At 38.2% G+C, this 13,119-nt stretch overlaps 1 protein-coding gene across 4 annotated transcripts in view; it reads left to right on the top strand.

Moving 5' to 3' along the window:
* PTPN4 (protein tyrosine phosphatase, non-receptor type 4) overlaps positions 1 to 13,119 on the top strand; it is a 251,583-nt gene that overhangs the window by 208,744 nt on the left and 29,720 nt on the right. For all 4 annotated transcript variants that reach the window (XM_003792635.2, XM_023514802.1, XM_023514800.1 and 1 more), the window contains 3 exons: positions 7 to 166; positions 7,645 to 7,728; positions 7,828 to 7,884. In XM_003792635.2, the coding sequence (XP_003792683.1) occupies positions 7 to 166; positions 7,645 to 7,728; positions 7,828 to 7,884 (301 nt within the window). The remainder of the gene's footprint in view (positions 1 to 6; positions 167 to 7,644; positions 7,729 to 7,827; positions 7,885 to 13,119) is intronic.

The raw sequence follows: 13,119 nt of genomic DNA on the forward strand, positions 1-13,119 counted from the left end.
CCCTAGATCACAGGAGTCTCCAGGAGATGGACAGCCCCCAGCTTTGCCACCCAAACAATCTAAGAAAAACAGTTGGAACCAAATTCATTATTCACATTCTCAGCAAGATCTAGAAAATCACATTAATGAAACATATGATGTGCCATCTTCCCCTGATAAACCTACTGTAAGTAACTTCTTCAGATATTCTCACGTTTCTTTGAATTTTTAAAATCCTAAATTAAATTATTTTGGTGGTTTTAGTTGTAAATTGTATTATAATACTTTCTCTTTTTCAGCATGTTCTTTGGTCATAAATTGTGCCATAATGTAACTCAATATAAATTCTGTATTTAGAAATAATAATAGAGAATGCATGGAGTATATAAGGATAACAATTCATCTGTAGAATTAATAGTAGATTGCCAGAAGAAATCATCTCTGACCTACCTATTATAATGTAAATAAGAATTAGCTAGACTCTTTCAAAGAGCAGGCATAGAACATACTAAATGAAAGAAGGTAGTCACAAATAACTACATGTTGTACATTTCCATGTACAGTAGAACTTCCATAGTTGACCACCTCCTAAAGTTGACCTAATTTTCAGAGACTGGTCATGCATCACGTGTACTCATTGGAAGACTGACCTCTGTATATTGATCACGTCTGTAAGTTGTATCTTGACCACTTGGACTGTGACACATAGTACTAATTTACTCTCTATAACAGTGGTTCTCAACCTTCCTAATGCCACTACCCTTTAATACAGTTCCTCATGTTTTGGTGACCCCAACCATAAAATTATTTTCATTGCTACTTCATAACTGTAGTTTTGCTACTGTTATGAATCTTAATGTAAATATCTGATATGCAAGATGTATTTTCCTTATTACAAATTGAACATAATTAAAGCATCATGATTAACCACAAAAATAATATGTAATTATATATTGTGAAATATTTCTAATTACAAATAAATGAAATTTTGTCTTGAAGCATGGTGTAGCATGGGTAACAGTCTTAATATAACAACAGTAAACTACATTGCTACATTTTGTGATAGTATGCGCCAACGTCAGTGCAAAGGTTGAGATTCCATCTTTCTCACCAACTCAGAAATTCTCAGGGCAGTCTTTGCAAGAGCACAATGAAGATCACCTTCCACATCAAGTCTACTTGTGTATTTAGACTTCTAACCAACAAGCTGGAAAACCCTGTTTCACATAGATATGTTGTTGGAAATAGAAGAAGAAGGCGCAACACAGTCTCTGCCAAAACAGGACATGACTGCAAACACTTGATCCAGAATTTTGCAACTGGCATTTTATAGAAATCGGTTCTCGCTGCATCGCTGTTAATAAGTTCAATGAACTCCTCTTGTGCTGTCTCAGGAACATCTTTAACTTTGACTGTGAATGGGCTTCTGGAAAGTGCAAATGGGGCGTCAGGTAGGTTTGGAAAGTACAATGAAATTTCATCTGCAAGCATGTGCAAGTATTCTTTCACAGAAATTATCATAATCCTTTTGTCTGGTTCAATGTCATGTTCCTCAAAGAAAGCAGACAACATGTAAAGCAGGCAAGAAAGAAAGCAGGCAACATGTAAATTTTATTTTCATCCAATGTTTTTGCCAAAGCTGAAGTTTCATTTGGGATGATCAGATCTTTTCAGACAAATTGAGACTTGTTGCATTTGGTCCTTGCAGTGATAAATTTAACTCATTCAAGATGGCAAAGATGTCAACCAAGTAAGCTATTTTCTGCAGTTCACTTGTATTGCTGAAAACTGCTTCAAACTGCGGTCTTGCTTTCTGATTAAAAAACGTTTTCAGTTCATCACAAAGCTCAAAAACACATTTTAAAACCTTTCCTCTCAACAGCCATCTCACTTCAGTGTGTAATAGCAAAGCATTGTTCAGCACATCCAACTTGTTACACAGTTGCGAAAATGGTTGACTGTTTAAATTGCTCGCCTTTACAAAATTGACAGAACTTACGATGCTTTTCATTACTTCTTGTAACTCTTGTGGCAGCATCTTCATTGTTAATATTTGCCAATGAATCCTACAGTGACTTCTGACGACTTTTGGTGACTTATTCAGTACCAAACATGGAAATCCAGATCGACATCCTAGCATAGCTGGAGCACCATCTGTGCAAACACCACACACCTTTTCCCAAGAGATCTTATGCTCTTTCAGAAATGAACCAACTGTGTCAAATACATCATGTGCAGTAGTTGTCATTTCAAGAGGTTTGCAAAAAAGAAACTCATCTTTGAAGTTGACATCATTAATATGCCTCGTGTAAACCAATACTGTGAACAGTTTGCAATGTCTGTAGATTCATCAAGCTGGATACTAAATATTGAAAGTGGGGCAGATTTAATTTCCTGGATTACCTGATTAAGAATATCAGCAGAGGGCAGCACCTGTGGCTCAAAGGAGTAGGGCACTGGCCCTATATACCAGAGGTGGCAGGTTCAAACCCGGCCCCAGCCCCCCCAAAAAAAAATCAGCAGACATGTCATCTGTTCTTCTGCAGACAGTGTCATTAGATAAGGAAATTGCACTCAATTTTGTAACAAATTTGTCTCCGATCATAACTCAAACAATGTCTTTGGCTGCTGGTAACAGTAAATCCTCAGCAATGGTATGAGGTTTCATAGCTCTGGAGATTCCAAGTGCCACCAAATAGGAAGCTTCAACAGCTGCTACGTTTTGTTTGTGGTACTTGCCACCAGTGTCAAGTCTGGCTTTCTTGAGTCCATCAGCTTTGCTTCTAAAATAGTTGGTATCTTTTCCAGCAAAGCTCGGATGCTTGTTATCAAAATGGCGTTTTAGTTTGTTCAGCTTCATGGATTCGGCTGATAGAACTTCACAACAAATAATACATTGCGGTTTCTCAATTCCTGCTGTAATTATTGAGGTAAAACCATACTGTAAAAAATCCTCACTGTATTTTCTCAGCGTTCTTCTCTACATGATCCATTGTCATGGGATGGTTTGTTAATGAAAATAATATATAACAATAGCTTTAATAATACAAAAGATGATACATGGCATAGTTAGTTCATTAAAATATCCTATGATTTCCCATTCTCTGTATTGTCTTTTTTTTTTTTTACATACCTGTTACTATCACAAGGGAGCAGTATTCACATCAACCACAGCTGAATATACGAAGACCAATCAGCATCCAGATTAAGTTCCCATGGTACAGATATTTCTTTTTTTGCAGTAGTTGATGATTTTACATTTACCCAGTAATTATAATTCATGAAGTGTTGTTTTACCTCCAATACTGCTGCTTTCAACACAGTAGCTGCTTTTTTTTTTTGAGACAGAACCTTAAGCCTCAAGCTGTCACCCTGGGTAGAGTGCCATGGCATCACATGCTCATAGCAACCTCCAACTCCTGGGCACAAGCAGTTCTCCTGCCTCTGCCTCCCAAGTAACTGGGACTACAGGTGCCCACCACAATACCTGGCTATTTTTTGGTTGCAGCTGTCGTTTTGCGGGCCCGGGCTGGATTCGAACCTGTTAGCTCAGGTATATGTGGCTGGCGCCTTAGCCTCTTGAGCCACAGGCGCCAAGCCACGTGGTAGCTGCTTTTAACAGAGTAGCTGCTTTCTACACACAAGCTGCTCTCTACACACGTGTGACTGGTCTGCATAAGTACATTATGGTGCTAACCCTGTCATATACACCTGTATTTGTACAGGGTGTATTTGGTGGGGTTGGTGTGATGATGTCATCACACTGAGTACTCGTATATGGGCAGACCCACCTGGAGATGGGATAGAGGAGCGGTGTCTCGGTTCCTGAGACCATCAGAAATATGTGTTTTCTGATGGTCTTAGGCGACCCCTGTGAATGGGTCATTCGACCCTCAAAGGGGTTGCGACCCACAGGTAGAGAACCACTGCTCTATAATTTGACCAATTGAGTCCACTCTAGACCAAGGGGCAGAAGGTGTGGGCTTTGTCCCTTAGTTGTATTATTTTTTTCTTTAGTATAAGGGTTTTTTTCATGCTTTATTTTTACCGTGTTTGGATGAAGCCTAATGCCTTATTGTTTATCACATGCTGCATAAGGTTTTTTCAACATGAAGGATTGGCTGAAGTGTAGGTACATTGCTAAAAGTGTAGGTAATTGCTAAAAACTTGACAGTTAATCAAGACATGGTGGTCCAAAGAAAAGAATACAGAGAACTGATGATGAAGGAAAGGGTTGATCTTCTACATTTTCTGGAGAGCAGCAGCCAGAGAAAGACAGCAGAACATTTTAGTGCTAGCAAAACCACCGTTAGCAAAATCCAAATGTGTAAACATGGGTACTTGGAGAGGGAAGGTAAGGAAAGTAGAGTCCTATAGCAGGAAGGAGGAAAACTTCCCTCGATTTAAGTCAGTAAAGACACATCAAGATGGTTCAAACAAATGAGGCTAGATGTTACCCAAATCTTTGGGCCGATGATCCAAGAAGTTGCTAAAAAACTCACATGGGAGTCTGGGCATGATGGCTCACACCTGTAATCCTAGCACTCTGGCAGGCTGAGGCAGGTAGATTGCCTAAGCTCAGGAATTCGGGACTACCCTGAGCTAGAGCAAGACTCCATCTCTAAAAAGAGCCTCACGTTACAACAGGTGCCTGTAGTCCCAGCTACTTAGGAGGCTGAGGCAGGAGAATGCTTGAGCCCAAGAGATTGGGGATGGCAATGACACCACGGCACTCTACCAAGGGTGACAAAATGAGACTTTGTCTCAAAAAAAAAAAAAAAAAAATTCATGTGAGAATTTGGGGTGGCAGATTTTCAGGCATCAAGTGGTTGACTCAAGAAATTTAAATAGGCTCAGCGCCTGTGGCTCAAGCAGCTAAGGTGCCAGCCACATACACCTAAGGTGGCAGGTTCAAATCTAGCCCGGGCCCACCAAACAACAGTGACGGCTGCAACCAAAAAAATAGCCAGGTGTTGTGGCAGGCGCCTATGGTCCCAGCTACTTGGGAGGCTGAGGCAGGAGACTTGCTTGAGCCCAGGAGTTGGAAGTTGCTGTGAGCTGTGATGCCACGGTACTCTACCCAGAGGGACAGCTTGGGGCTCTGTCTGAAAAACAAAAAGAAATTAAAACAGCAACAGGAGATCTCCCAGAAAATCTTGTGTGGTGAATCCAAAGTATTTCCATTATAAGTTGTAAAAGAGTTCATCAAAAAGTTTGCAGACTTCTCCAGAGGCTTCAAAGATGAGGACATCTTTAGCAATGATGTGTGCAGACTCTTTTTCAAGACAATGCCTAATAGGAGCCCCATCAGGAAAATGACAAATACAAGAGAAAAAAACTTGCCGGGAGGTGGCGCCTGTGGCTCAGTGAGTAGGACGCCAGCCCCATATACCAAGGGTGGCGGGTTCAAACCCAGCCCCCGCCAAACTGCAACAAAAAGTAGCCGGGTGTTATGGCGGGCACCTGTAGTCCCAGCTACTTGGGAGGCTGAGGCAGGAGACTTGTCTAAGCCCAGGAGTTGGAGATTGCTGTGAGCTGTGACTTCACAGCTCTCTACCAAGGGCAATAAAGTGAGACTCTGTTTCTTAAAAAAAAAAACTTTCCAAAGAATTTTTTATAGTTCTGCTTTGCGCTTGTTTAGCTAGAGAGAATCTAAAGCCCTTGGTGATTGGTAAATCTGCAGAGCCACATGCATTTACAAACCAGAAGCCCGAAGACCTCCCCATCACTTGGAGATCAAACAAGTGTGCGTGGATGTCTGGTGACCTGTTTGAGGAGTGAGTAAGAGGTATTGACTGACAAATGAAGAAGTGTCTGTTCTACTGACAGGAGACAACCGTCCTGGCCACCAGTAAGTGAATCATCTCACAAATGTGACACTGAAATTTCTGCCTCTAAACACAGTCTCAAAAATCCAACCTCTTGAGCAAGACATCATCAAAACATTTAAAATGCATTACTGAGCTTGGCTCCTGCAGTGCATCATTACTAAAATACAAACCTGTGGTCCAACCATGGAAGCATCTTTATCCACTGCATCAGTTAACACTCTGGACTCTGGATGCTGTCCTCTGGATCAGTTCTGCTTGGAATAAAGTTCAGCCAGAAATGACACAGAAGTGTTTCAAGAAAGTTGGATTTGTCATATGTCACAACGCAAGAGCATGATGTTTTGAACCCATCAGACAGTCCATCTCCTGCAGCAGAACTTGCAGGAGTAAATTGTGAAGGTTTTGTTGCAGTGGATGATGCAGTGGCTACCTGTAATGAACCTGACCCGGAAGCACTTTTCCAAGCAACATTGACCAGAGTGCAGACCAGTGTAAAAGTGCATGAAACAGCTGATGATGTGGGAGAAGGAAGTGAGGATGACACAAAGTACAGAGATTCCAAAAGAAGAGAATGTCAGGCATCTGATAATGCAGTTAAAGTCATTTGCTGTAGAGAGATGCCCAGGTGTGCTGAGTGGTGTAGCCAGCATTGAGAGTGCTTTTTCTACACCAGCGGGGTTCTCAACCTGTGAGTCGCGACCTACAGGAACTGTATTAAAGGGCTGCAGCATTAGGAAGGTTGAGATCCACTGCTCTACACATTTGTAATAAGAATAAGAAATGTACCAAGATTGACTCTTTGTCAAGAATGATTAAACCATAAGTAAACAGTAAATGTATTGATTTTGTAAGATCCTGTATGTATTATTTTACTACATTTTGATTATGTATGATTTCATATGATATTCTCTGATAAAAATATACAAGAAACTAGAGTATTTGTACATATTAGTACAGTAGGCCTAGTCCTTATGTTGATCACCTTTTTATGTTGACCAGTTTGTTATCCCTTGGGTAGTCAACTTGTAGATATTCCACTGTAGATGAAATGTCCAGAGTACTGGATACAGAATTACTTTACCTATTGAATACTCGGTATATACCAATAACAAAAGATGAATATAGTCACACTGAGCACCTCTTGTAATTGTAGAACTCAAATGTGACTTGCGTATTACAAATTTAATAGTATTTTCTTTTCTTAAAAGTAGCTAAACATTTTTTGGCATCCTCTGTGTATGAACCTGGTTTGCTTTGAGCCAGGTTGTAGGAATATAGCAATTAATGATGATAGACATGGCCCCCATTCCTCCCTGGTATCTATAGTCTGGCATATATTGTGGCAAGAATACATGACAGAATATATCCAGTTTGATTAAGTGTAAGTTGTTAATCAAAGAAATTTACTTTCTTGATCTAACATTTTGATGAGAATTATAATTCTTTATGTACTGTAGATAATAAAAGCATACAAAAAGCATGCTTCGTGTGCACCTAAAGGATACATTTTATTCTTTTTTTTTATTTTATTTTATTTATTTATTTTTTCTTTGAGACAGAGTCTCACTTTGTTGCCCTTAGTAGAGTGCTATGGTGTCATAGATCATAACAACCTCCAACTCTTGGACTCAGGTGATTCTCTTGCCCCAGCTTCTCAAGTACCTGGGACGATAGGTGCCCACCACAACACCCAGCTATTTTTAGAGACAAGGTCTCGCTCTGGCTCAGGTTGGTCTTAAACCTGTGAGCTCAGGCATGAGCCACCATGCTTTGCCCTGAAGGATAAATTTTAAATGAAGAAAATTAAAAGTTATTTATTTTTTGTCTTTTTAAGCCAAATGGTGGCATTCCACATGATAATCTTGTTCTAATCAGAATGAAACCTGATGAAAATGGAAGATTTGGATTCAATGTAAAGGTAATCTGGAATTTATTTTGTACTCAGTTTTTAAGTTAAGAATTTTTAATTACTATGGCAATATTTGGGTAATATTTGACTTGTTATCTTTTTAAAAAGGGAGGATATGACCAGAAGATGCCTGTGATTGTGTCCCGGGTAGCACCAGGAACTCCTGTGAGTTGTCTAAATATTTCAAGTAAATCCTCTTTCCCAAACATATATGTACTTACTTTATCATTTTTATTAACTTCAAAAGAAGAAATGTAGTCATTTCTTCTAACTTGTAAAGTATCAAATGTCATTACCTGAATCCCTTAAATTGCCAGGAAGTTAGTTTTTATTTAGTCCCTGTTAATAAGAGTAAATCCTTGTTTTCATAAAAAGTTACTTATGCCTTTAGTGCTTCTGAAGTGTTAATAGAGTCTATCAAAATAACCAATAACCCCTTTAAACAACAAAAAATAGAAGTATAGTTTTAGAGATTTTTTTTGTTTGCTTATTTTTTAATTTAGAATAGCTTAAATACATTATATTTGTTTACTTTCTGTTTAAGTCTTTTTTATCTTTGTTCTTACCATTACGTAAATAAATAAAAGAACTTTAAATGGAAATCATACTATAATAAGAATGATTTTTTAAAACTTTTTGTTATAAACATTCTAAACAAAAGTAGAGAAAACATTCTTTGTACCCAATATATTGCATCCCCTATTACCGTTTAGCTTCAACACCTATCAGTTCTGTTGATCATAGAACAAGTTCTTAGTTGTGGGTACATAATCTTTATTGCCATAATATGTAGTAAATATTGCTTTCAAATTCCCATTTATATTGTTGTCTACTCTGCTTAATTTCATTTTTCTTACCTAAATGTTCTCCATACAGTCTTTATCACTTAACTGGCTATTTATCCTAGGAAGGATATTAGCCAGCAGCCTCAGAAAAAAGGTCAACTAGCTTTCTTTCAGTGCTTCTCAAAGTTCGTTTTAAAATTACTCAAGGATATCATAACATACGGTTTTGGTTCTTATTTTTAAGGACCTTGTTGGTTACAAATAACCAGGTACTCATGGACTTATCCCTGATGTAAGCATAAACACAAGATAGCTTCCTAAAGCTGAAAGCGTGCCAGATAGCTAGCTGTAGAGATGTCACACAAACTTCTAGAAGGAACTTTAAAAATCATCAAGACTCTGCTTTTCATCTGTACTTTTTTTATGTTTATTCCATTCTCTCATGCCGTGGAAGTTAATTTATACATTGAATCAGCTTTATCTTTCAAGCTTCTCTAGATAAACTTGAAAGTAAATAAAAACAGTATATTTAGTGGTAGCTTCAAGCCATGTCAGTTGGTATTACTACCACACACCCTTGTATCAGATTGTGACTGCTACATCTCCACTAAATAGAAATTTTATAACTATCTTCTGCTGCTTTAATCCTCAGTTCCTTTTGATAAGATATAACTATAACTACTAATAACTTCTAGGTTTAAATATTATCAGCAGGTAACCCAGAGTGATTAAACCTCTCAGTCTAAATTAGAAGTAAACACTTATTAGCTCTAACTTGAATTTGGATCAGATGTAAACACTTACTAGCTCTAACTTGGATTTGGATCAGATGTCCTGATTTGGAAAGAGTTGTGGTTGGAAGAAAGGACATACATATGGACCGTTACATAATGTTACGTACATATTATGTATAAAATGACTCCTGGGCACATACTGTGGATATTAAGGATGGGTACAAAGATGGTGGAGATAATCCAAAATCATTTAATAGGAGGCATGTATGTTTGAGACTGAGGATGAGAGACTGTAAAATTCTCATCTATTATGTAGAAAACTAATAATGTCTAAAATAGAAAAGAAAACAAAAGGGAGATGTTATTAGGGGTACAGAGGTAAATACAAAAAGATTTTGAAAGAATTTCCCTCTAGAGATGGGGAGGGGTGATAGAGAGCAACACAAGAAATGGTTTCTTTATAATCTTATAGTCCTAGTCAACTCCTAAACTGTGATTTATAGCTTTACTAAAAATAACAATTTAAACTAAAACTTCCTAAAAAATCAATTATATGTCTTTTGACACAGCAATTCCATTTAAGAATTTTCCTTCATGAAGTAATTGGATTAGGAACCAAAGGATACTTACACAAAGCTTTTCATTATAGCATGATTTATAATAGTTTGAAATTGAAAAAAAAAGTATGTCATATAGAATAGGGGAAATAAATTATGTATTGCTTTGCAGCTATTGAGATGATGATATTATTGTATGGAAATACCATAAGATAGTTTTATGAAAAAATGTGTTATGGCTCGGCGCCTATAGCTCAACCGGCTGAGGCGCCAGCCACGTACACCTAGGGTGGCGGGTTCGAGTCCCCAGCCCGGGCCCGCCAAACAACAATGATGGCTGCAACCAAAAAATGGCCGGGCGTTGTGGCGGGTGCCTGTGGTCCCAGCTGCTTGGGAGGCGGAGGCAGGAGACTCGCTTGAGCCCAGGAGTTGGAGGTTGCTGTGAGCTGTGATGCCATGGCACTCTACCCAGGAGGACAGCTTGGGGCTCTGTCTCAAAAAAAAAAAAAACGAAAAAGAAAAAATGTGTTATAATTCTACATATGTGTTTGACTCTGTTTATTAAAATATAAATTTTATACATAGAAATAGTCTGAAAACATGCCAAAAAATTAAGTGTTTAATCTGAGTAATGGAATGACTGATATTTAAGACTTTCTGCTATATTCTTTTTTTACTTGTCAGTATTATCACAATGAACATGCATTGCTCTTATAGTTAGAAAATACACCTTTCCTTACTTGTATGGCTTTGTAACAGTAAATAACACAAAAGAAATATTGATTTTTCTGAGCAGTCACTTAATTAAAAACTATCCACATTCAGGGAACATTGGCTATTCAGGGTTTTTTCTAGTTCCACACAGAATGAACTATTTTTTTGAAGTTCTTCAAAGTATGGCATTGGTGCTTTGATGGGGATTGCATTAAATCTGTAGATTGCTTTGGGTAGTATGGACATTATAACAATGTTGATTCTTCGCCACCACGAGCATGGTATGTTCTTCCATTTATTAACGTCTTATGCTATTTCTTTTCTCAGGTTTTCATAGTTTTCTCTGTAAAGATCCTTCACATCCTTTGTTAGGTATATTCCCAAGTATTTCTTTTTCTTTAAAGCTACTGTGAAGGGTATATGTCTTTGATTTGATTCTCAGCTTGACCATTACTGGAGCATGTAAAGGCTACTGATTAGTGGACATTGATTATTGGTTTTATGTCCCAGAGATAAAAAGAGATGTTACTGTATTCCTTTTTTTTTTTGAGACAGAGTCTTTCTTTCTTGCCCCCGGTTAGAGTGCTATGGCATCATTGCTCACAGCAGCCTCAAAATCTTGGGGCTCAAGCAGTTCTCTTGCCTCACCCTCCCAATTAGCTGGGAGTACAGGTGCCCACTTTAGAGACAGGGTCTTGCTCTTGCTCAGGCTGTTCTCGAACTCTGTGAGCTCAATTGATCCACCCATCTTGGCCTTCCAGAGTGCTAGGTGGTGCTGGCATGAGCCATTGTGCCCAGCTACTGTATTCCTTGATCACTTCTAGCATCCTTGTGTTTGAGTCCTTTCGGTTTTCTATGTAGAGATCTTATCAGCAAAAAGGGAGAGTTTGACCTCCTCTGTCCCTATTTGAATACTCCTGATATCCTTCTCTTGCTTGATTGCATTGGCTAGAACTTCCAGCACTATGCTGAATAGCAGTGGTGATAATGGACGTCTTTGTTTGGTTCCAGTTCTAAGTGGAAATGGTTTCAGTTTTACTCCATTCAATATGATACTGATTGCAGTTTTGTTGTAGATGGCCTCTATCAGTTTAGGAAATGACCTACCTAAGCCTGTTTTCTAAAGTGCTCTTATTAGAAAAGGATGCTGAATTTTATATATTGAGAGGATTATATGGTCTTTGTTTTTGCTTCTATTTGTGTGGTCAGTTACATTTATGGATTTATAAATGTTGAAACAACCTTGCATCCCTGGGATAAAGCCCACCTAATCATGATGTATAATTTTTTAAATGTATATCCTTCTGTTTGCTAGGATTTTATTAAATATTTTTACCTTGATGTTCATTAATAATACTGGTCTGTAGTTTTCCCTTTTTGTTCAGCCCTTTACTGCTTTTGGTATCAGGGTAATGTTTGCTTCATAGAATATATTAGAAAGGATTCCTTCCTCTATGTTTTAGGATGAGTTCAAATATTTTAATGTCATTTGTAATATTGGACACCTTTTGAAGTGGATAAAATAACTATTAAAATCCTCTCTCTTTCTTTCTCTCTCTCTTTTTTTCCTTATAGACAAGATCTCACTAAGTCGCTCAGGCTGGAGTATAGTGGCTATTCACAAGTATGCTTATAACACACTGCAACCTCCAACTCCTAGACTTAAGTGATCCTCTTACCTCAGCCTCCCAATTAGCTGAGACTGCAGGCAGACACCACTGCACCTGGCTTTGTTTCTCTTCCTGTCTGATAATCTTTAACCAGTAGCTATTGCTTGAACAAAATTTATTTTAATATAAAGTTTATTTAAACTTTCCAGATCAGAAGGAAATACAAATTAAAAAATAACATATCTGACAAAAGGCAGATTAAGTATGAGAGTTTCTTCAGCAATAATGGGTATAGAAACAGACTCATAGCTGCTGTCCACCCTAAGAGAGACCACCTTTCTTCTACCAACTACACTATCAGCAAAGTAATATGAGACGCTGGCTCTTTCTGCTATGGCCCATTACCATATTTTCCCCGGTACTATTAGCTTCCAATTCACCACACTTCAAGTATCTCAAAGATATTTACAAAAATGTTGAACCACACTGGTGCACAAAACCATTACAACAGTTGGCACACAGAGGGAGTATATGGATGTCTATCATCTACTTCACTATAGAATTAGGGGGAAAAGCAACTTGAGAATAGACATAAACCTAAATTTAAATATTTTGGATTTTAAAACTGTGAATTTGAATTATTTCATTTTTAACTTCACAGCAACTCTCTGAAATTATCAGGGCAAATAGCTGTTCTATTTTAATTGTTTCAGGTGTCTAACATCACACTTTTTTTTTTTTATCCTTGGGGATTCATTGAGGGTACAAGAAACCAGGGTACACTGATTACATTTGTTAGGTACAATCGTGTCTTGCCCCTAAAAGGTGTGGCACACACCAAGAACCCACTCCCCCTCCTTCCCTCTCTCTGCTCTTCCTTTCCCTCATCCCTCCCTCCTTCTTTCTCTCTCTGCTCGCCCCTTCCCCCACCCCCACCATGTCATTAATTGTCCTCTTACCAAATTGAGTACATAGGATTCATGCTTCTCCATTCTTCTGA

The sequence above is a fragment of the Otolemur garnettii genome, unplaced genomic scaffold (assembly GCF_000181295.1).
Source record: "Otolemur garnettii isolate 467f Iridium unplaced genomic scaffold, OtoGar3 scaffold00059, whole genome shotgun sequence".
Taxonomy (NCBI): Eukaryota; Metazoa; Chordata; class Mammalia; order Primates; family Galagidae; genus Otolemur; species Otolemur garnettii.